Source organism: Protomyctophum bolini, assembly GCF_963924005.1.
Source record: "Protomyctophum bolini genome assembly, chromosome: 5".
Lineage (NCBI taxonomy): Eukaryota > Metazoa > Chordata > Actinopteri > Myctophiformes > Myctophidae > Protomyctophum > Protomyctophum bolini.
In genome coordinates this window covers 43722865-43748389 of record NC_137866.1, presented here as the reverse complement: position 1 = coordinate 43748389, position 25525 = coordinate 43722865, and the positions used below count along the sequence as shown (strand labels likewise).

Genomic DNA, 25525 nt, shown 5'->3' with positions numbered 1-25525 from the left:
TCATCAGGCTGACCACCCACTTTCCCATGTGGATTTACCTGTGAAAGCCCTTTGTGGACTATAGTACCAAAGTTAGACTACTCTGGTACTGGTTTAACTCATAGAGTATTTTTAACCTCTGTTTTCACTTTATCTCATGTACAGTGTGCTCTGCGCTGACTCTTTTGCGTCTAACTATCTCATGTGCAAGGCTGCGGCTGATTTATGGACCCACCGAAGTGCTACCAGCTTTGTGACCAACCTTATGCACCTAAACTCGTACCAGCTTGATTGTGCTATGTGTATTGTAGACATTAACCATTTAAACCCTGATTGACTGGAGCCTCAGGGCTATAGTGTTTTCTGTTATTGTTGGCAAGGTATCACATCATGTATCCTATTGCTTTACATAATTTCAGACCATTTTCCAAAGCATACTTTTATTCTTAATACTTTTTCACATTTTGTAAGAATGAATGTGCCCAGACTTCTCATCTCTTCCAGTCTGTGCAGTATCGTCACCATAGAAACCACAGGGCGGGGCGTTGATAGAGACGGCCATGTTACCAGCTGAACGCGCATACAATGCGCCGTAGGACGGGGCCGCGCGCCGAAAATAAGATCTACAACCCACAGCGCGTAGCGTGCGCGACACGCTGTGGGCTTGTTGATCCGAGTTTTCGGATTGAACGCTCTAGAAGAGTCCAGAGGGTCGGCGCGCTATCTGCGTCAGACACGTCGGGGCGGTACCATACTCTAAGGGCGGTACGCACATAGGGTACGCAGTCTACGCACGCACGCGGAGACGAGAGAGTGTACTACTCCACTAGGATCACCGCACACACACACACCGTCCATTGGAGCCCTTTGCGCCGAATAACGTGGAACTGAAATTTAACCATCATTTAGAATAGTTGTCAGAAAGAAAGAAGCCTTGTTGTGTCTGTAGGGGGGGAAAAGAAAATTTACGCACAACCCGAGACATCATGTAAGCATGTTTTTGTTTGTTTTTGCGTAATGTTGGGAGAAGAGACGCAAAAAAACTCCAGCCTTCCTTAGTTTAGTAGCAATTAACGCTAACGTTTAAAAAAGGGCACATTTTATCCTAACTCAGAAATGACGTAATTTCAACGGCGTAGACGCCTTTCTTCCCTCCTTGGTCTGAAATAGTTTTATTATGATGATATAATGATGCCATAATGATATTTGACCAAAGGCGGGACTCGCGGGATGTAATGGCCTTGTTGCCCCTAGCTAGCTACTCCAATGTAAGCTAACGGTTAGCTCGATAGCCAAGCTAGGTTTGTAACCTGATTTATTGGAATAAAACACCAAAGACACGGAATAACCGCCTTTCTGTTCTGGTAATTAATTGCCATTGAACGCGTGTATGTATTATTGTCGTTCACGTCTTGACCTTAGCCAGACAGATGAGTAAAACGTTAAGTTGATCAACATTGCTGCTAACGTGACTTCTATAATGGCATGGATGGATCAGGTGCAACCGCATGGCTCATATGGAGGGTGGCTAGCAGCTAGCGTTACTTATCAGCTTTGACTAGCTAGCTAGCCAGCCACCACTAATTCATTCATTGGGATTCTTTCTTCCTCCCTTTTCAGGTTAGCAGTGGTTCCCCTTCTGGGTCTACAACTAACGTTAGGAGTGTGGGAAACCGTCCATAGGTTACATTTTAACTGCTATATAACATTAAATCTGCAAGCCGGGCAGCTAACATTAGCAAAGTTAGGAGGAGGGGGGTGTATATATGTAGTGCCTGAGTGTGTGTGGCCCTGATTGCTTCATGCATGCTATATCTTCTAAGAGGATTTGCCTGGCTAGTAAGGCCACAGACCGCTAGCAATTTAGATCTGGTGCATATTATCTGTATATTTATTATATATATATCTCTCATATTAATATTGCCTAGTATTAATAAATGTTCCTTGTTGAATACCTCTGCTGAGTTTCATTTTACTGCTGTTGCTGCTATGAGACCCACACTTCCCTAGGGGGATTATTAAAGCTTTATCTTATAAGGAAATATCTGGTTGCACTCTACACAGGTATGCTAGAATTGATATGCAATGTCACGAACGTGATTTGAAAATGCGCCCACTTTAATTCAGTAAAATAATGTAAGCTTTCAAACAAGACCGTGAGATGGACATGTGTGTGTCCTTGAATCATGTTGTACACTACAGTATTGAAAGTGAAACCTCTGCAGGTAATGTTAGCTATTTGACCATGACATGGGTGTGAGAAATGTGAATTGTGAGGTCTGTTTACTGTTAAAATTGAAGTAGTTTGCAGTTGAAAATGCGAAGATCTTTCCTTTATAGATCTTTCCTTTATTTTTGGTGCCATCTTGTCATCAAAGCATTCTGTGTAATTGGATGCTGTTGTATAGCAACCCGATACATATGGTTTTTGATGGCAAGGCATTGTCTAATGACCAGCCCGCACCTGTCCTGTACAGGTGGTCTGTATCATGTATTCCCTTTTAGTTAGGGATGCAAATTATCGGTCAATTCATTAGTGGTTAATTGATAACCTTATCGATCGACTAACCAGTTAGTTCATAAGTGGCATTTAAAAAGAAAATAGTATCTTAATATTCCTCAATACACATACATTTAGCTGATATACAAAATGGCATCTTTTATGAGGAAGAATAAAATTAAATGAAGTGCACTTGTCTTGTCTGTCACATCACATGCAAAAGCAGAGACGTTTTTGTGGCTACCAAGGTGGGGGGACTTTTTAACCGACCCACAAGTGCATTTCTGGGCTGTGCAGACAGCATTACATTCACAGAAAACCAATCAATGATAGAACCCCAGAATTTTCAATTAATTGTTGAGTTTAATTGAAGAATTTAGAAACATTAGAAACCGTAACGCTGTAACTGTAATGCTGGGACTCCACTGCAGCCAGTGGGTGTCTGTCAAGTGTCAACGCAGGGAATGTTCCCTTTTTATTCAATGAAGGGTGCTCCACTGCGACGATACCCTGCGTGTTGCGTTAGGACGGCGTCACCAATTCGCCCCGGTTAATTTTTTGACATCCAAACGCGAGTGGAGCCCTGGCGTAAGGGGCTATTGTCATTGGCACTAGCATTCTGTATGAATGTAGCTTACATGATTAATTCACTTTTTTGTTATGTTTGTTTTTTACAATTCATAACATAATTTGACTAGTATGCGTACCACAGTCCAAATTTCATTCTGACCCCTCCACGAAAAGGCCTCGTTGTCTTGAACCCTTATCTATCATTTATACATTATGGATCAATAGTGTGGACTGTTTTTAGTCTGTGGTATTCTTGTAGAAGGTGAAATTGTGGCGAGGTTTATTAAAGTGTTAATGTCACTGCGTTCTCTTTATCTTGTAGGCATCCAGCAACTGCCAAGTGGTACGATAGGAGGGACTCTGTCTTCATTGAGTTTTGCATTTCAGACAGCAAGGATCTCAAGATCAACTTTGACAAAGCAAAGTTTGAATTCAGGTGGGTTTTCTGCAAATACAAAAAAAATTGCTTGTTCCACAATTGTGGTTCCTATTGGTAATTTCCTTTTCCTTTGCATAAATACTAGCTGTTCATTTAGTGTCACATGCTTTCTCCAACAGCTGTCTTGGAGGAACTGATCAAGTCAAACATGCAAATGAAGTAGACCTTTTTGAAGCCATTGATCAAAAGGTAAGTTCGCCTATTGAAACCGCAAAATCATCTGTCATTTTAGTTGACACAGATGCGCTTTATTAAAAAATAGCAGATATATATATATATATGCTCACTTTTTTTAAATCTTGAAAGTGAAATCTTGAATCATTTTGAATTATGAAAAAGTTTGAGAACTAATCTTTGAAAGAATTTGTAGAATCGGCATCAGGTTTTTCTGGGTTAAGCTGATTCTTAGCACTCAATTGTTTATTCATTATTGTTTTATGTCTCATTAGATATTACTATTGAATGTCATTCTTCCCTCAAACGCAGGAATGCAAACATAAACGTACAGATCGTTCAGTGTTGTGCTGTTTACGAAAAGCAGAACCTGGGAAACCATGGCCGAGGCTAACAAAAGAAAAGGCTAAGGTCAGTCACACAAGTGTCCACAAGTTGACACAAAATGTCGGTTTTTTGGGGAAGGAATGGGACCATTGTTTACTTCAGTGTTAAAAGAGGGATATTCCTGTTTTTGTGATGTTGGAATGTGATTGAGAAATCCTCCAAATGAACTTCTTTTTGCCCACAGTTAACTTGGCTCAGTGTTGACTTTAACAATTGGAAAGACTGGGAGGATGATTCCGATGAAGAGCTTGGCAACTTTGACCAGTTCTCAGATGTAAGTACTAGAAGTCAGGCCTGGATGGTTAGCTCAACCGTCTGGGCACCTAGGCTGCCAAGGCAGTCGGACGGCATGCCGTGGGTTCGACTCCAGAGCCCGACGGCCTGTCTGTCTACTGTTCCCTATCAATAAAGGCATAAAAAGCCCAATAAACAAATCTTTAATCTTTAAACTAGAAGTCAAATGCAGCCTTGATTATTTTCCCAATTGCAAACTAATCATGCTCACCCAGAACGGGGTTGATTGGCACAGCTTGAATTGTCAGTCTGCTTGGTCTGGCATATTTGGATGTACTGTAGGTATTCGGACTCTTCGATGATGATTGACACAGACTTTCGTTCTTCTGAGTCTGCTGAAGCCAACATTTCTGTACTGAGAAGAGTATAGGCAGGGGTGCACATTATTATTTTTACTCAAAGGAGCACCTGGCCATGTAGTTTGGTGCACACAGCAGGGTGGGGAGTGGGTTTAAGTGACAGAGTTTTCATGTTGTAAATATGTTGTAAACATGGTTTATGGTTACGGCTGTAACGGGTTATAAAGTGGTTACACTTTTTCTTTAAAACAGTTTGGGACAGTCATGGTGGAATTTAACTAATTATTTATTACTATTACAGATGATGAACACCATGGGGGGTGAAGATGACCTACCTGATCTAGATGGTGCTGAAGATGTAAGAAACCTTTTTAATCTCTAAAACGTAACCGTATTAATGCCTGGAACGTGAAATTCCGTTTTATTCTCCACCCCCCGCTTGTGCCGTAACGTAAAAATCTGTTTAATGTAATTTAATCCGGTAATTTATGTCTAACTCACATGTTAGACAGCCTACATACGGAACCAAAGTGCACACACGTGCTTATTACTTTGTTCTTCTTAAAATGAGCCAAATCCAGTTTTTGGAAGGTTATTGTTCCCTCTTACATCCGTGGATGGAAACATCCCATCGCCCGTCCCCCGCAGCCTTGAGTGACGCCACATTGTAGCAAAGAGATTCTATATAATGAGGCGAAACTCCCATTGAGTCCCATAGTAACAACCAGTGCCTCCGCCATATTCCGGTTACTTTAAAAAGCATGGAAAAGTCATGCTGTACAAAACACTTGTTTTTATCCTATTCTACCTATTCTTATCCTATTCATATATTGTTTTACTCATTTATTTATCATATTTATCCAAATCCATTATTTCCGGCAAGCAGTACAGTATTTGCAGTGTACAGTATGTTATCAAATCTCAGTAGGTAGTACAAGTCTGATTGTGTCTTGTGTTCAAATATAGTAAGCTTATGTTTAACTATATGCTTTGCTTATCTCGTTTCTTAGGATGAGTCTGCAGATAGTGATGATGAGAGTAAGTATTTTTACTTTTTATTAGCTGTGTAAAGGAGTTAAGCGGTTTGGGCCAACTTTGAGTTAACTTTGTGAAGTCTGAGGGAACTTTATGAGTCCATGGAAAAAATGATATGGTCGGGCAGAAACCACTTATATCCATATTTATATGGATATAAGTGGTTGATGCTACAGTGTCTGTCACACAAAAGCATCAAGTGGAAGATGTGCAAGCTCGAAAGCTTTTGAACTTGTCGATCTGCTACTTTTGCTTATTTCGAGGGGCGCCAGCCCCTCCTATACACAGGTTTAATGTTTGTCTTTAGTTCAATGTTTGTTTTGTGAACGCCATTGACGATGAAGAGAAAATGTATGTCATAATGTGCCTCATTACGATATTGTCTCTTTATTGTTAATGTCGGTGAATGTTTGTGTTGGCACAGTTTGTTTTACATCACATAATCAACATGAGTTAGACTTTAATATATTAGCGTCCCTCACTTCACACAGGTGTGATTTTTTAATTTGAATCCTGACTGATAAGTAACCGTTTTGGACATATTGAGGTTTCCTCCCGACAGAGACGATATATTCCCTTTGTGGGGCAGAACATTTGGTTTCCGCCTCAACTGAATGAAGATATACCATGACTTACGTCACTGGCAGCAAGGCAGGTGTGCTGACAGTGTGGCCTTGAGTCTTGTGAGACACCCCTAGCAAGCCGATATGCTAGCGAATGGCCATGCCGAACAGCCGATGGCCTTGTATCTCGACTAGCACAGTCCCGAGTTGTCAAGCCACACTGGTGAACATAATCGCTGAGACAGATGGCCATTACAGGGGTGCAGTACTTAGTTTAGACAGTTTTTGGTTTAGACCAGTCATTAGTCCTACAACTACAACCTATCTCAAACCCTCACCCTAAACCTAACTTCCCACGGGGCAGCACACCTAAACCTAACCTTAACCCATGTCTAACCAATGACTAGTCTAAAGTTTAGACTAGTCATTGGTTAGACATGGGTTAAGGTTAGACTCTAAACTAAGTATGAACCCCCATTACAGCACCACGGACAGCGACACAGTAGGCTCCACATGACTTACTGCTTGACTCTAGGTGTATTATGCACATAGCTGTCGGGACTAGTAACGTTTTTAAATTAAATTAAATTACATTCTCCTCTGCATTTAGCCATAAGATATGAGTTCATATGAAGCACATACTGTGTGCTACATCCAGTTTCTTGCGGGACGGTACAGGATTTTGCAGGACTGTCTGCAAAGGCATTTATTTGATGAATAAAGTGTAAAATCACTCCAGTGTGAACTGAGCAGACAACCTTTGTTTTCTTTCATGTGTGCTGAATTACTAATATTATACTATTATCCTTATTTTAGGATAAATTAATTGTGTCATTCTAAAGAGATCTTTCTCTTGTCACTTTTTTCCAGAAATGCCAGATTTGGAATAGAAGACTGCAAGGGTAGAAGGAGAAATGCAAGAACGGAAGACGGGAGGAATCATAAAAAAACTGTATATCTTGAAATTGAAGGCAGTGATGAAATAACAAACCTGTACATATGAGTTGGTAGCCATATTTAAATCCATAGCCTAAGCTCCAGAACTCTTTACTGATCAGTCCACTGAAGGTTGATATGCATAGTATTGTACAGAGCAGCTATCTCCACTTCCATTTGCAGTACTGCACCTTTTTGGTATCCTGTTTTACTGTTAATTATTACAACTAAGCACACATTATTTGTTGGGAAAAAAAAATGTATAGTCATCCTCAACTGAGCAATACATGTGAAGAGAAAAAAAAATGTTTGCAACTTAAAAGGAAAAAGTGCATTTGTTTTACACCACCTCCCAATGTTAATAGCTTAGTTAACAAAGGTTTAATGTTTGTTTTAATGACTATGATTTAAGAAGACACTAGCTATGTACCTCAGAAAATGCCTTTTCTGAGTTGGTTCCTCTTAAGCCTTCCATGTGGCGCATATTAGATATCCAAGACACTGGTCTGTGTTTCTGTAGTTTAGCCTTCCAACTTAAACATTTTCCATTTGTGTATCTATCTACTTGTCAAATGTCTAAGTTTGTAAATTGGAATATTCTGGAATTCTTGCAGGCAAACACGCATAGTCTCAACCATCGGCTTCTTGCTGTTCATGATGCATTATTTGAACCATCTCATACGGTTTTAGTGCAGCAGTTGCTCCATGCTGACCTAACATTGTCACTCATGAAATGGCAGAACTATGATAATACATTTCACAGGCAATTAAGCAGTTTGACCCTGGTTTCCCTATTTTGTCATTGGTGGGGGAAAAAAACCCAAATGTTCGAACATTGTCTAAGCTCACTGCATAACATCATGCCTCATCTTGAGCATGTAGATCGGCTATTTTTGCGAATCGCACAAAAAAGTATGTAGGGATCATGTGGTAAAAGGAAGCTTGATGTCTGTCTGGGCCTCAACATCCAGTTTTTGTGTGTTTTTTGTTTGGTTTTTCAATTTATTTAAAATCGTGGTAATTCATCTACAGATCCTCTCTTGTTGGTGTTGTTGGGAAGGGAATGTTGGAGAATATGGCAACGTGAAATGACCAAATTATATTTGCACTGTCAAAAACAAATTTTAAGGGGAGACCAGTATAAGCATAGTTATTGTGTATTTCAACCTGACTGGTTATCACAGGCTGAAAACTTCAATGGTGAATTACAGTGAAAATTCTTTTTTTATTGTCTACATCTTTATAATAAACTGTCTAAGACTCATTTTAAAGGTCTAATTTGTTTTATTTCAAAGTGGGTTTTTTTTTATGGTTTTGTAATTTTGCTTGATATATACCCGGACAGTTTTCAGAATTCTAAATTACAGATGCATTTGTGAACACCCTAATGCATTGGTTCTCAAATTGGAGTCCAGGGCCCCTAAGGCCGTTTGTGGGAGTACCATTGGGTCCCCAGCTAAAGTATTAATAGTTATGGACCCTTACAGGTTTGTAACTGTAAAAATGGACCCTTACCCCCCTCTACTGGTCTCTGAGGATGTGGAAATGGAGCCAAATAGACATGCTATAACTCAAGTACAAAATGCATTAGGCGATTAGGCCATAATCATTCATACTGTACCAAACCGAAACAGGTGTTCCTTCAAATTAAAAAAGTTTGAAAATCATTGCACTGATGGACACATTTGAGTGTGGTCAAAATTCAAATGATTAACTTTTGGGTTGTGAAACATCAGTATGAGTAACCAGTTGGACCCTGTAACACCCAGCGTTGCAAAATAACATTTTAAAACCTTTTTTTAATGTCATTTTTTCACCTAAATGTCATTGATGTTCATTGCAATGCCATTGGTGCTGATATTTGCATATAAATACCCCCCACAGGCTGAAATTCACACAAATCTCTGGACAATTTTTAACCTTTTTTTATCCTATGACCTTTGACCTTTAACCCTAATATTAAAAGTAAGTAAAATAACAAATATATGTTTTTTGTGATCATTATAATGTCTAGAACATGTTTTATTGATTATTGTGAAAGATATCCCCCAAATGTAAATTATTAATGTATTATTATTTTAATAAATATTATAAATGCATACAATCTGCACAAAACAAATATAATAATAATAAGTAGTAAAAAGTAAGGTTGAGATCGTTTTTTTGCAAGTAGAAATTAATCCGGGTTTTACAGAGTTAACCAATTAAATCCCCCAGCCCCAGGGCTCTATACTTTTCTCTGTACACCATACAGATCCTAAAAGTTCGTTTTCTTCTGTAATAAGAAAGTAAAACTTTCATATATTATGGATTCATTGTGCAATTCAGTGAAATATTCAAAAGCTATTTTGTTTTAATCTTGATATTTTATGGCATACAGCTCATGACAATCTAAATCTCAACATATATTATTATTACATGAGACCACTCAAAATAATAATATATAACATGATTTAGGGAATGTTTGTCTGTAGACATGTCGCTACTCCTCTCCTCTGTATTACACAGACATTGACCATTACATTATGGAGAGGATAACGAAACCTTTTTTTCTATTTAACCAATGTAATGCTGTTTATTCAATTTATTAGTGGTTCAGAATTATTATTAAAATTAATGTAATAAATAATTACATCATTCGGCCTCATTGTGGTGCTATAACAGCCCGCTTCACATTTCGCCTTATAACTGGAACTGTAGGCCGTGAAATCTAAAATGTCCTTTTCCCTGGATTCCTTGGGATTCATTCCTCATGACGCAAAGGGAAATCAGCATCTCCATAAATGTCTATAGGCAAGCACAAAGTGCTCTAAAATCTCAGGGCAGATGGCTGTGCCTGCCCACAGTGCCAAAACTACTAGTATTAAGTAACCGGTGTACTGCCCAGCCAACTGGTCTGACCTGAACCCCACAGAGAATCTATGTTGTATTGACAAGAGGAAGATGAGAGACACCAGACCAGACCCAACAGATGAGCTTAAGGCTGCATATGGCACAGGTTTCATATGACACTCAACAGTGCCACCGGCTGATGACTGCCATGCTACGCTTCATTCATGAAGAAATGTGTTCAGAAGTAGCCCAGACCAAGTATTGAGTGCATAAATTAACATACTTTCCAAATGAATAATTTCTGTGTGTGCGCGCGTGCGTGCGTGTGTGTGTGTGTGTGTGTGTGTGTGTGTGTGTGTGTGTGTGTGTGTGTGTGTGTGTGTGCGCGCGTGCGTGTGTGCGTGCACATATATTTTTTGTAGTGGTCTTGTGTAATATTGTAATATTTAGAGAATGAATATAGAATTTTCAAGAAGTTTCACTTTTTTAATTATAATTATATTGAAAAATATACTTTTACACAATATTCAAAATTTTTATCTTCAAAAATAGCTGATCTACAAGCTCACAATGCGACCTGTTGTAAGCTTGTAGATTGACTTGACTCAAAGTGGGGTCCCACTTTGAGAACCATTAAGAATAAGTAAGTAATTGCATTGCTATGGATGGCGTTCACCATATTTGGTGGGGGAAACATTGCAATACCGTAGGCCTTTTTCATATTAATTGAAGATGGGGAATTTGGGAACCAGTTTAAATGGTCATCATGTTGAGGGAAAACATTTCACATACGCAAATTTACAACACTGTTTAACACAGTCAATGACAATGGCTCCAAAAATATCTATTCTTTACTACCTCAATTTGGATTATATTGTTTTATATTCTGTATTTAATTTGTAATAATAATTTAATTAATGGTTTCCATGTTATTCTCGTATGGCTTGAAATATTATTGAGGCAATGAAGTCAACTGTTTATAGACTAGACTGAACTTTACTGAGGTATAGTTTCCTACTGCATATCACTACATCCCTCCTGTTAAGCTGTATAGTGCCCCAAACAGACTTTCAACAAAATGCATAACTTTCCTTAATGTCATGCATGTCAACTGGAATCACATCAACAAGGAGTGCAAATGTCTCGCACTACTTGTCTACTACAGTGTCCTGAAATCACAATCACAATTTTTTTTAGGGGTGCTATTGCTATAGCCCCTCCAATGCATGGCTTTCTGAAATGAGCTGATATAAATACTGCCCTCGCTGCGCCCCTCACTTCACATGAGCGTGATTGTGTTTTAACATTCAACCTTCAAGACAATAATAAAGCAACAGAGTCTCCAGGGTAAGACTTTTCCTCCTGGTGTTATTCTGAATCTACACATGATAGTCTTTATAGTGTGCTGGTCTGTTTATAACCCTCGCACATCTTGTGTGTCACAGGGTGGCATCGTAGGTGTCTCCGGTGGGTCACGGTGACCCTCGTGAGTGTCATCTTGAAGCGGTGACTCAGCAAAGTGGGTCTGTTTTATGTTCCTCTGCATCTGTGGATCCTGCACTGTCCGGCCTTGTTGCCATAGCTTGTTGGCTCACTTTTGTACAACGTTAGTTCCTCTGTCTTTGTTCGTCACAGTCACAGTGCTGTCCGGTGCAGAGTGGGGGCAGTTCTCTGTGGCAGCTGCGGTCGTGGTGCTCTTTCATGTCCTCTGTTCTCTGTTCCAGGTGAATGCTCCTCCGTGCCTGCGTCTGCTCGATTTGGCAGCAGCTGGTGACAGGTCTCCCAAACTCTGGGTCTGTCGATGACGATGGGTGATGCTCTGACTTGTAATAATCCCAATATACCATGGCATCTGTAGATTGCCTCCTTGTTCCAGAGTTTTTGACACAATTGATATGATGTGTCTCACATGCCTTTCAATTAACCTGTTGCTCTTTGGATAATGTGGCAAGCTTGTGACCAAACTTTTGTAAGGTCTGCCCGGTGTACTGTGGCTTGTTGTCTGTCAGATTCAGATTCCTTTATTAGCCATTGTGTATACCACAGCGTGTTTGAGCGTGTGAGCATTCCATTATTTCTTTCACATAACAAATAAATACGAACAACACAAAGACAGCACTGTCAGGATCTCGACATCTCGTCCACTCATCTGAACAGTGACTTTTGCATCTTTTGTGGGACTGCATGGCTAGACACAGGCATTGAGCATTTCATCTACCAGTGGATATTTGGTGCAGAACAACAGATCCCATTGCCTTGGCTCAAAAACACTGACTGACCAGTGACTACCAGTTGAGATACAGCAACATAGAACGAGAGATGCTAGCCATCATGTATGGGATGCAGAGATACCACACTTACCTGTATGGGAAATCGTTTCTTGTGGTAACAGACCACAAACAATTTACAATTTAGGCATTTAGCAGACGCTCTTGATCCAGAGCGACTTACATGTAAGCAAAAACAAAGCATGTCATACATCACATATATAAAAAGTAGTTATCATGAATCGTGTATAAACTAAGAACGTAATAGTGGAGTATCTATGTCAACTATACATACTATATTATATATTATACAATATACATGTGTACTATAAAGTGCTATGACTACATAAAATGCAATTCTAGTGCTATCTAAGTCGACATAAATAGCTATCTAAGGGGCTAGGCTAGGGCAAGTGCTACGGGCCATGGTGGAGTCTGAAGAGGTGGGTTTTCAGACTACGGCGGAAGATTGGGAGTGAGGCTGCAGTTCTGACTGTGATGGGAAGTGCATTCCATAGTTTTGGAGCCAGAAGGGAGAAGAGTTTGGGACGTGTGGAGTGTTGTCCCGGCGTTTTTAGTGAAGGTACCTCCAGCTTCCCTGCGTTGGCTGATCTGAGTGTGCTTGAGGGTTTGTAGGGATCATACTTGTGAGATATGGGGGAGCCATGCCTTTGGTTGCTTTGAATGCCAGCATCAGAGTTTTGTATTCTGTGCGGGCAGCGACCGGGAGCCAATGGAGGGAGCGGAGAACGACTTGTCACCATGTGTGCAAAACCGCTGCATGCTGCACCACCACGACTCCTGAGCATGCTGATAAAGGACACAAGGATACAACTATATGAACTCACGTACTGACCAGGAACCCAAATGGTCATGGCAGACACCCTCACCCGGCTGCCAAACCCAGAAAACCATTGTGGCAGCCGCATTAGAGCTAGATGAGCGCATCGACGGAGTTGATACAAAGATTGAGGAGCATCCTGAGAAACAGGATGCTCTCCGTACTGAAACTGTCAAGGATCTCAAGGCTCAATGCACTCAAAGAAGTGATGTACCACATCAAACACCTGCCAAAAGACCTGAGCCTATTGGTCCTTCAGAGATGAGCTTGCAATGGAATCAGGAGTCATATTCAAAGGCAGACAGGTACTCATTACAGACTGTGGGTTATATGTGGGCCACCAACCCAAGGCATTGAGAAAACGTCTCATCGTGAGAGATAAAGGGCTGAATTTTGCATGTCTTATAAGTACCAGGTCTTATTACTTAACTTAAGACCTGGAGGTGTGATCAATGCCATTTGGCTATTCTGAGTGGCCAAAGAGCATTGACCACCTGCAGTGTGTGTGTGTGTGTGTGTGTGTGTGTGTGTGTGTGTGTGTGTGTGTGTGTGTGTGTGTGTGTGTGCGTGTACTGTGTAACATCAAGATGCAAACCCAAAAGAACCTCTCCACCCACACAACATATGTTTTGAGGGTATATAGGCCTACCCTCAAAACTATGGCAGTCTCAAGCTTTATCTATTCAAGGTCAAGGTCACCGTCACGACAGTTCCTTACTTCTGACTGTGGACAGGTAGTGGTCGGACAGCCTACTGGTAGTAGTAGTACCTGTCCACAGATGAGGCGATGAAGACAACTGTTTAAAGATTGGATTGAACTTTACTGAGGTACTTCTGTGGCAGGTTTAAATATAAAAAATGTCCGGGCTGCGCATTATATGATTCACTACATTGCGGACTAATAAAGTGTGTGAACTTAGTCAGTCTCAGAAAGTGTGATTGTGATTGATTTTGAGTATTTATAAATGTTTTTTATTTAAAGAAAACATTGACTTTTATTATGAAGTCCAGTATATCCATCCACTATGACCGGATATGTGTGTGTTAGTGTTGACGCTTGTTGTGCAACTTGACGGTGCTCTCTAGCGTTCTGTGTGTGTGTCTGTGTGATGATCATCAATGGTTGTACTGGACGGAGGAGCACGCACCAGCCATGTTTGCTAATTTAAAACCCAAAGGTTAGCGAATAGTTGTTTACTATTCATCGCCGTGCCATCTTCAGATCTCTGTCGGAGATCTAAAGCTAACTGCGTCCTTGGAATCCGAGATCCGAAAGGTTAGACCGGTTTTAATTCCAATTTCAGCCAAACTTTGAGTGGAGTGTGTGATAGTGGTGGTGGAGGAGGATGCTCTGCACCGTAAACAACAATGTAACTTCATCTGGGCTGTTAGCTAGCTCGTGAACAAAAGGCGTGTTGATGATGACTGCGACTTAATTAGACTCGTAATTAGAGATCCCAATTAATGTACTAATCAAGTCAATTACCCCAAAATGACCAGACACGGATCTCTGTGTGATGTATGCGTGAGTGTCTGCATCTCATTTTCAGACAAGCGTGGTTGGTGGTTCCACTGTACCTGCAACCTGGGGTTCTGTTAGCTAGCTGTTAGCCACACAGCTAATTAATGGGACTGGGTCTGTTGGCTAGCTCTGTTAGCCACGCAGTTAACTGATGGAACTGTTTTAGCCCTCCTGCTAGCTAGCAGCATCGCCATCAGTCCGCTGAGTCCGGGGGCTACGTGTGTGTGTGTGTGTGTGTGTGTGAGATGTATAGGGGTGTGATCACCATCATGTTTGTTGATTGGAGCTAAATAACCTTGGAGACAACGCCTGTTGTTGTGATTCGGCTCGATGTTTTGATAATGAAACCGTCCCCACTCTAAACAAGCAGTGCATGGGTGTACGGAGGAATCGAACCATGTTCTCTATCGGCTGCTAGTTAAGATGCTAGTAGACAAAGTGAAACAGTTCATAAAGACTTGTTGTGAATTGTTACTAGTCTGGATCATGATGAGAAAGCCGAGAGAACCAGAGGCAGCGGAGCAGAGCTAAACCCGTCACACGCACACACACACACACAGGCTTCCCCGCAGTACCTGCGGAAAGCCTGGTTTATATTTACCTCTTAAATGTCCTATCCTGTCTAGAGCCCGCCTACCGTATCCTGTTTAATGTTCACGCTCGCACACAGGCAATGTCAGGCAGTCTCCGTATCCGCTCTCGACCGGACGGGCAGCGTTGCCATGTGAATGGGTCCCAATGCCTCTCAGTCAGAGGCTGAGCCTAAATGGCAGAGAGAGAGAAGAAGAGCACGCTGGCTAATGTTAGCTTTAACGTTAACAAGAAGAACAAGAAATAGAAATGGCTTAGCCGAGTGCCTAACACTTTTTTTTGGGAACGTGTGTGTAATATTTCCTAAAAAAATAAATAATATATTATACACGTTTGTTTTTAAGTGGTTCTATAACGTTGTATAACCTTCTTTTTAATTGTCAAGTAAGTACTTGTAATAATATTTCCTCTTGGCTGTACGTGGGCCTGTCTGTCTGCTCGTTTAACATGGAGAGACTCATCAACGTTAAAAAAAAAAGCATTCATTTATTTACACTACCATTGCTCGACGGCGTCGCCCGCCGACAAGAGCTGATCTACAGGCTGAGAACGCGTCGCTTGTAGATCAGTTCGGCGAACGACGCCGTCGCCGTACTAATGGGGTAATAAACGGTGCTTTTTAATGATGAGTGTGTATGTATCATTGTCCATTATGCGGGCCCGGGCATCTGCTGTTTTAGACCAGACAGTTGCGACATTTTGACGCTTTATTGTTGGGATGATGCTGGTATTATGATAAGCAGCCATTATTTTGCCAAAGCCATACATGCAGTACACGAGATATATACTGGTGTTGTGTTGTGTTGTGTTGTGGAGGGTGGGGGGACGGGACGGGAAGGTGCCTATTATGTAACATTAAAAAAAAACTTTATAAATGCGGAGTTCTATAAATAACTTTATAGACCGCCTGCAGGGCTCCAGGAAATGTCTTAAATGGTCTTCAATTGAACATTTGCAAGCTTTAAAGAATTATTGCATATATACCAGTATTTGTTTTAAGTCTTGAATTCAGTCTCACGGGCCTTCAAAACAGGGTTCATGCTACACTGAATCTGTGATATCCACCAGGTCATTAAATTCGTCTTGTTCTTTTTAGCATGATGAATCATGGCAGTTAAAACCACATAGTCAAATAAAAGAGAAGTACCCGTATACAACAACCAGTTAGCCGTTTATTTAAAATTTATTTCGTTTATCAAGTTTGTTTTGTTTGTCTTATATTTATTTGAATAACTGAGTATAAGTATGTGTTCCAGTGAGGGAAAAGTACATTTTTAACTTAAGTAAAAGTATCAATACTGCAATGTAGAAGTAGTCTGTTACAAGTAAAAGTCTGTAATTCAAAATTAACTTGAGTAAAAGTTCAATTTCTAAAATTTGTAATGTATGTAAAAATAGCAGATCTAATGTACAAAGCTCACAATAGTTTACAAATTTGCGACACATTGTGAGCTTGTGTGAGCAAATACATTTTTTTAACAAATCCAAATGAACTAGTAGTAGTAACTAAAGTTTTCGAATAATTGTAGTGGAGTAAAAGTAATTTTTTTGCCTCTTGAGCAGAAGTAAAAGTACTGAAAACTGGAAATACTCAAATTGTACTTAATTACAGTACTTGAGCAAATGTACTTAGTTACTTAATGACACTGATGTGTTCTATTAAGCTCAATCATTTGTTCCACAGAGAATACATTTGTATGCTTTTGTTGTTCATGTTGCAGATGGAGGCGAATAACCATTTCAACTATGGTAGCCATGCTTCAGCTTCGGCAAACTCAGGACTGAAACTGACCTCAGGGGATTCTCTCTATACGAACGGGTCCTCCATGAGTTTCCCACAGCAAGGGAAAAGTAAGTATGGTCAGCCATCCCTACTTCCTTCACAGGAGTTACCGCTGATACTAATGAAGGCTCTGTTCCATTCTGGTCAAACAGAGTCAGGGTGCTCCTGTTGTGCGTGTTGGATCACTGGAAACACTCTGCTACATCAGTGGATCTCAAAGTGTCCTTGCGTGGGTTCCGAATGGCCCCACACGGGTCCATAACTCTAAGAGTGTACAATTGGTTAAATTTGTACAATCTTAGAGTCACGGGGGTCCTTTAAAATTAAAATTGTTAACTTTGACACTAAATGGAACCGAGCCTTAATAGAAAGGAAGTAGTAGGAACTTAGGAAGAGTTATTCTGTGTGCATGTATAGTTCAACACTCTTCCTAAGACATTTGTTTACTGTGCATACTATAGATTTTGATGCCATTATGATCTCTTAGATCCCAGAGGGCGCCACGTACAGCTGCTTCGTCTTGTGCTTATCGGACTTATTATCGTTGTTATTATTACATATGCTGCTGCATGGTCTGAAGGAAGCCTGAACTTTGAACCTTCAGACCATAATGTGTACATTAAATGGAATCCTGAAGATGGTCTCTTTTGGCAAATTTGGTGACACCTTGTAATTGGTCCGTTTTCCATAATACAGATCCCAGAGTTAGTTTAGAAACGAACCGTGCAGTATCGACTGCTACACACCCAGACATACCAGAATGGTCAAACCGTTTTAGACGATAATCTTGAGTTGGCGTGTATTTGGGAAAGAAATTAGCTCTAAAATAGTTCATGGTGTCAACTCGTCATCTGGTGGCTCTTGCCTTCCTCATTACATTAAAAAGGATGGCAAGAGCGGATGTCACAGCCTGTGACGAATGGAGATATAGCATTAGCAGTAGCACATACGCAGTTCAAGCTTCTGTTAATCTGCCAAATACCTTTCACCATAGCTTACATTGTGCATGTGCTATGTAGCCCCATTATTTCACAGGACATGATGATTGTGACATGCCCTCCTCCTAACTTCCTTAATTCAACTCTGTGATCTGCATACATCAATAGAGCGTCACAGTCCCGCCCCCTTCCATGACGACGCCAGGCCTAGGAAATGAATCCCAATGCATTTTTCCCCATAGACATTTCAAAAAGTATTTATTTAAAGACCTTTTAAGCGGCGTACAAAGCCAACTGGAGTGGAGTCGTGACAAATCATGACAACAAACACAATATTTTGGACCAAACGAATAATTACAAAGAAGAAAAACAACAAAGTGTTGTAACCTGCTGTTTTTTTCGACTTTCTAATTCTTTGTTTGGCCCAAAACATTGTGTTTATTGTCATGATTTGTCACAACAACAGTTGGCTTTATCCGTGGCGTAAACGTCTTTAAATAAAAACTTTCTGAAAAGTCTGAGGAAAATGAACGTGGATTTCTTTTCCGGGTCTCTCGAGGGGGCGGGACTGCGACGCTCTATAGTTTTGCTTGCGTGAAATCTGCATATTTGCTGGGAAAGGCTGACCCTGCCCGGAATGGTGGAGGCGCACTGACGCTTATGGAAATCCTTTATGTTGAATGGCTATTGCTGCAAAAATGCCAGCAAGAAATTGTATCATGTTATTTGGTAATATATATTCTTTAACACACAACTGTAAATCACAAATACATGAACTGGACTAATGGCGTTTCTCTCCGACAGATATGAACGGCGAAATGAATGTGAATGGTGTCACTACTGTACATGGGTCCGGTGTGCCGGGTCCCCACCCACCAACGGCTCCTTACCCTCACATGAGCAACCACCACCAGAGCAGCATGGGCTATGACTACCTTTGGGGAGGACAGCCTCAGTATAGCCCAGCCATGGGTCCCTCTCCTGGGCACGGGATGCACCCCAAGCAGTCTGCCCCAGGGATGATGCAGCCTCAGTCACAGCACCACTACCAGGGCCATGGACAGTACCAACTAAACGGGGGTATGGGAAGCTCCCACCAGTCCCCCGTAGCAGGCCCCCCAAGCATGTCGTTGACTTCAGGTCAGTACTGGAACAGGAGTAACCCCAGCCCCCAGCAGATGGGCTATACTTCCCACGGTATGTATGGGGCCTACCAGGGCCAAGTGCACCCTGGGATTGGAACCTCACAGCATCACCAGCAGCAGTCTCTACAGCCGCCCCCACACCAACAGCCCCAGCAGCACATCCACTCCCACCATCACCCACATCATCACCACCAGCAGCACCAGCAACCTCAGCATTATGGCATGATGCCCGACGGGATGCCCTACTACCAGCACCAGGCTCAGCACCCTGCTCTACCGTCTCCCCAACCGCAGCCGCCACCACCCCAGCCTCAGTCCCAGAGCCAGGGGCAAATGATGCCCCCAGCTTCCCAGAATTTCACTCCGCCTCGCGGGAGCCCACAGCACCACAGTCTTGGCCGAGGGGGCACCAGCAGCCCTCTGCCTATGGGAATGTCATCGGTAGCGATGATGTCCCCATCAGCGGTGCAGGACAGTGGTTCACCGCAAGGCCACCCGAGCAGGGAGAGAAGCCCCCATGCTGGCAATGTGGGAATGTCTTCCGTCATGCAAGGTGATCATTGCAATGTGGGAATGTCTTCTGGCATGCAAGGTGATCATAGCACTTGTGGAAGTACTTTGTGGAATTTTGTGATTGATGTATTTAAGTACAGTGTCTGTAATCTACAATCTTAAATCTTTTTAGCCTAGTTCAGAACAAAGTTTTGCAACAGGAGACTTTTCTAAAAAATATAGTGACACTATAGTTAAAAAAACACCCAATCAAATACAAAAAATTATACATTCTAATAATATTTACAGCAAAATTACCCCAAAAATACCCATTACATAATCTCCAATACAAAAGTAAACATAATCACTCTAGTAACCAGTCAGAAGCTATACATGTGAACACAGTTGATTGGTGAATACATGTTTGAATAGGTGAATATTCTAAATTTGCAAGTTAATAGCTCTAGATTAGAATGTCTATGATCTTACATATATTTCATGTATTCCAAATACACAGCCATAGATCGGTCCTATCCGTGCACGGTTACCAGACTGACCTTGTCGGCATTTAAACTTATAGCACTGCCTATTCACCCACTCAATAATGAATTCCTAAGACTTGGAGTCATTTGTTCTGGCAGAAAATGTGTATTTAGTCAAATATCTCACTATATATCACTTTTCCACGAGCAGCACACGACATTCTCTCTGGCGAGGGCCCCGGAATGAGTGCAGGACTGAACACTTTAGGAAGCACAAATGTATGGGGCACACAAAATAGGTTGTGTGATCGATTACCCAACACCAATCGCAACACACCTGTCAATTGTGTGTGCCATAATGTTTGTGCTTCCCAAACATTGACTGTTCCCATTTCCCAAGGAAGTTTTTATATTTTCAGTCTAGCTTTTCCTCATGTAAAAGTGCCGATATTTTACACAACATATTTTCTTCCAGAACTTTCACATGGATATGAAACTAGAGGAAAATATCTGACTCATTCTTAGGAATTAATTACTGGGTGAGTATACACGCAGTGCTACAAGTTTACATGCTGACGTGGTCAGTCTGCTAACTGCTCTGATAGGACTGATATATGGCTGTGTATTTGGTGTTTGGAATACATGAAATGTATGTAAGATTACAGACATTCTAGGGCTATTAACAATATTGGAAAGGTGATGATTAGGAAAGCCAGACAACTTGACAAGACTGCCAGACAATATTGTTGGCTGGTATGAGCGTCACAGAAAAAACGAAACCAAGAGTCACTTGTCCAACGGACAAGTACAATTTTAATGCACTTGTCCAGGAAACTTTAATACTTGTCCCGGACAAGCCTTAATGTCAAGCCCTGCAGAAGGTATTTTTAAATTCATATTAATATGCTCAAAGGCTCAACAAGATTCACATGAACTTTCAGATTAATAGATGGCTTATTCTTTCTTAGTTGAGAAATTGTTTGAGGACCTTTGTGTCGAGTGCTTTTCCACTATGACAAACTAGATTCCAGGTATGTTTCTTGTATTTCCAGATGTATATTGAACTGTCACACTAATGGGGTGTGGTTCAGATCTTCTACAGTCTTCCTCTTTGTCAAAAGTTGAGACTACTTGTTTTTATACTACTGATCGTGTTAACTGTTAACTAAGATCAGGCTTGTATTCTCTCATTTTACATTCATGCTTATTTCAACTGTAAAAGTATGTTTCGTTTGAACAGATACAAATATATTTAACCCTTTAACCCAAGACCTCAGACCAGATTCTACAAATGTCTTAATCTAAAGCATGGCAGTTTTTCTGAAGGTCCTATGATTCTGTCAGTGGCTCTCAAACTATTTCATGTCAAGGACCCTCAGAATTATCTGTATTTTGGCTGTGACCCCAATCTGAAAAAAAATCTACTGCACTCTGTGCAGTGCTACGAGCTTGTAGATCTACTGTTTTCCAACAGCTAAAGTTTAAAATAATGGTTAAAAGTGGTGAAAGGCTAATGCGACAGGGTGACTCGTCAGTCATACTGTACTTTCACTGGACACCCCTATCATAGTTCCCCATGTTTTTAAAACGATGTTGGAGGAAAGCGTACATACTATTGTGTGTTGTGTCCAAGTTATGAATCCCTGGGACTCCTCACTATGACCAGTTCCCTTTGATTTAAAATGATATATCTTTGGATTTGTACCAGGCACAACTTGGTATAGCAGCACCATACTTTAACCACCAGGTGGTGCTGTTACTGCTACAGAGCTTGGCTCAAGTGATTCGCTCTGATGGTCTGGTGTGATCTGTGTCTGCTCGGGTTACACTTTTTACTAGAGATGTCCCGATACTGTATCGGTATCGGAAAAGTATCGGATCGGCACTTATTTGGTCATATCGGTATCGGCAAATATGTCAGTCTAACCACAGATCCGACACAGGGGTAAGGGGTTGACACTAAGGTAAATAAAATGTTGGGATTTTCCCAAACTGCAAGTGCACATTTGAATGAGGAGTCTGCTATAAACACAACACGATATATATATATATATAGAGCTATAAACACTAATATTCCCGGTCGGTGTACTTCAAAATAAGATGGGCTTTTTGTATTCATATAAATATTATTCTCTGCCTCTCTGGTATCTGTATTCGGTATCGGCTAACACAGAAATTGTGGTATCGGTTCGGAAACGAAAAAAGTGTATCGGGATACTTTTTACACAAATCAATTTCATAACAAATTGAGATTAGTGTTGTTTGTGAGACTATCAAATGCCTTGTTACATCTCACTGCTAACTGTAATGCAATGCAAAAATGACTGTTTAGTAATAATGGTTTTATTTTCTATTTTTCTTTCTTAGGGCGTATGAGTGAAGCATTCAAGGATGTGGATAACGACTATAATGGAATGGAAAGGACGCCTGTTGCTCAGCAGATACCTAAAAGTGACAATTACCACGCTAACCCCCCTGTACCTCATATGGGGCCTACCAGTGACTACTGTCAGCATGTTGAACAGCCAACAGCCCCACGCCCAGACATGGCTTCCCAAATGAGGGAGCCACCGATGAGTCTACAACCTCCCCATTCCATGTCTTCTCATCGCTCGGTGTCTGCGTCTTCTGCAGCCGTTTCACCGTCTCCTCTTGTGAAGGCACCAACCCCTCCCCGAACTCCCACAGCTCCGGTGGTCTCCGCGCCTCCCATATCTGCCCCAGGACCCCCAGCGGTTTCGTCCCCTGTCATTGTGTCTACGCCGCCACGGATCTCCACACCTCCCAGTTTGGCGTCTTCTCTCGCTGCTGCTCCTCCAAGACTTTCCTCGCCACCTCTAATGGTGCATGGCCTGAGGCCTCCCCCTGCAGCTCAGCTCTCCCCTGCTGGGTCCACGCATCTGCCGGTGGGATCCCCTTCCTCCAACATATCGGCGTCCCCTTCGAGCTTATCCACTCCTCCACACCTGCTGGAGAACACATCCAGGCCACCTGCCATGTCTCCTCTTCATTCGGCGAGTGTACCTCCTCATCCGCTTTATACAACGTTGGCCCCCGTAGCCTCTCCACCCCACATGGGGCTCACCACACCCTCATACTCGCTTTCTGCACCCATCTCCGCTCTTCAGCAGATGGTCCAAGGCTCCAGGCCGCTTCCTCCTCCGATGTCTTCCATCCCGGATGCATCCGGGAGTGCACGTGAGCGGTCTGCACCACCTCTGTCGTTAGTGCGTGAAACGTCAATGACTGCAAGTTCCTCGTCAGGTACCATGACTCCGTCACTAATGTCGTCCTCCTGCAGACCACCGACATCGGCAACACCACCTGGTCCTTGTCCTTTAGTATCGCCACTTCACACATCCGTACCTACTTCTCTTTCAACGGGCAGTACACCTTTTGAAATACTGACTCAGTCACCGCGACCTCAGACAGCATCTACTCCTCCCAAGTCGGTCTCTGTCCCTTCCACTGGTCATGCGATGTCGTCGGCATCAGAGGTGAACACTCCTTCCCTTAGCGCCCTTCGAGGGCCTATGGCCTCATCTCTGTCTGCAACGCCACCTTTAACCACTCAAGCTCCTCGGACTGCGCTTTTGCCTGCCCCCCCTGCCTTGGTGACCTTGCCCTCTGAACCGGAGACCACCTCCCCAGCGGATAAATGCCCTGCCAAGTCTGATCCCGCCCCTCTAAGCACCGCTCCTCCTCAAGCCCTAAAACGATGGTCTCCAGAGTCTGATCATCATAGAGCGACGGACCAGGAAATAACTGCTGTGACTGCCTTAGGAGAATCAGAGGAGCGTCCCCCTCAGCCTGAAGCGGGTACAGATAAGAGCCCACCAAATGTGGAAGCTACTGAGACTCAGACTCAGGAACCTGAGACAGATTCGCGGCATTCTTTTACTAGTTCCCCAGGGAGTTCACAGTCTGCGGAGGAGCCTGCAACAACCGTCGCTTATGACGATGAAGAGATGGACGACAGACCATCAAATGCAGATGAATCTCTGGAGCAGGACAGTTCAGATGAGTCCTCTGGGGCAGAGGACTCCACAGTGGCACAGACTCTACACACAGACTCCTCACGGCTCCATAGCACCAGGGCAGAAGATACTAGCATGACTGAGGAGGACTCCTTCAATGACTTGTCACATATTAACGACACATCCGAGTATGACAGCAAATATTCAAGACTTGACACCACCTCTAAAACCGACGACGGCTCTAGTGTGGTGGACACCACGCACTTGGTTGACGACAGCTCATGCCCAGAGGACTCCTCTCGCTTTGAGAACAGTTCCCAAATAGAGAATGACTCAGACGTGAGTGATGACGGCTCCAGCATGGGAGAAGACACTTCTCAACTTGACGACGACGATGATGATGTGTCCCACACAGAGGAAGAGCCTTCTAGTGTGTGTGACCTCACAGCGGAAGAAGAGCCTGCTAGTGTGTGTGACCTCACAGCGGAAGAAGAGGCTTCTAGTGTGTTTGACCTCACAGCAGAAGAGCCTTCCAAAGTGTGCGACCTCACAGCGGAAGAGCCTTCCAAAGTGTGCAAGCCTTCCAAAGTGTGCAAGCCTTCCAAAGTGTGCAAGCCTTCCAAAGTGTGCGACCTCACAGCGGAAGAGCCTACCAAAGTGTGCGACCTTACTACAGAGTCAGAGCCTTCTAATGTGTTTGACCTCACTAGTGACAGCATCTCCAGTGCGGAAGACTCTGAGGACGACGACACACTGGACACGTCCCAGGCAGAAGACACGTCCCAAGCAGAGGACACAACCCAAGCAGAGGACACGTCCCGAGAAGAGGACACGTCCCGAGCAGAGGACACAACCCGAGCAGAGGACACAACCCAAGCAGAGGACACGTCCCGAGCAGAGGACACGTCCCGAGAAGAGGACACGTCCCGAGCAGAGGACACGTCCCGAGCAGAGGACACGTCCCGAGAAGAGGACACGTCCCGAGCAGAGGACACGTCCCGAGCAGAGGACACAACCCAAGCAGAGGACACAACCCAAGCAGAGGACACGTCCCGAGTAGAGGACAAGTCCCGGGCAGAGGACAAGTCCCGGGCAGAAGACACGTCCCGGGAACAGAACACGTCCCGGGAGGAAGAGACGATGGACAGTCGCCTAAGCACCAGGGAGTCGTTGCTGGACCCTTCCATGAACAACACGTCTCAGATAGAAGAACCCCACCGTGACATGTCTCAGAGCGACGCGCCCGTTTCACATTCGAATGGGCCTCTGCAGCCATTTCACCAAGGTATGTTTTTATACTGGCTTTGAAAATCCATAATACGTATTCATTGAGATATTTAGATTATTCCATATTTCTCCTGCACTGCAGTAATGTAAAGTTGCATTTGGCCTTATTAAGAATTCCTCTATTAGAAGATATTTCTCCTTGGGCATTACTCAGACGGAGATACTGTCTCATTTATTTTCCTGCCTCATTAC

The 25525-nt window shown here is 42.6% G+C and overlaps 2 protein-coding genes across 8 annotated transcripts in view; both read left to right on the top strand.

Annotated features, from left to right (window-relative positions):
* Positions 1-774: 774 nt before the first annotated feature.
* ptges3b (prostaglandin E synthase 3b (cytosolic)) lies at positions 775-8440 on the top strand. Its single transcript, XM_080763814.1, has 8 exons — positions 775-967; positions 3372-3485; positions 3608-3677; positions 3975-4073; positions 4234-4323; positions 4944-5000; positions 5653-5680; positions 7111-8440. Coding segments are annotated over exons 1-8 (480 nt in total). The 5' UTR covers positions 775-965; the 3' UTR covers positions 7131-8440.
* A 5796-nt stretch (positions 8441-14236) lies between these two features.
* Positions 14237-25525, top strand: part of baz2a (bromodomain adjacent to zinc finger domain, 2A) — a 30332-nt gene continuing 19043 nt past the window's right edge. For 3 of the 7 annotated variants that reach the window (XM_080764558.1, XM_080764556.1, XM_080764553.1), the window contains exons 1-4: positions 14237-14392; positions 16951-17080; positions 18755-19687; positions 22437-25331. In XM_080764558.1, the coding sequence (XP_080620684.1) occupies positions 16951-17080; positions 18755-19687; positions 22437-25331 (3958 nt within the window). In that variant the 5' untranslated portion in view covers positions 14237-14392. Of the gene's footprint in view, positions 14393-15501; positions 15614-16950; positions 17081-18754; positions 19688-22436; positions 25332-25525 lie in introns of those variants that run through there. The other 4 variants (XM_080764559.1, XM_080764557.1, XM_080764555.1 and 1 more) reach the window with 3 other exon arrangements.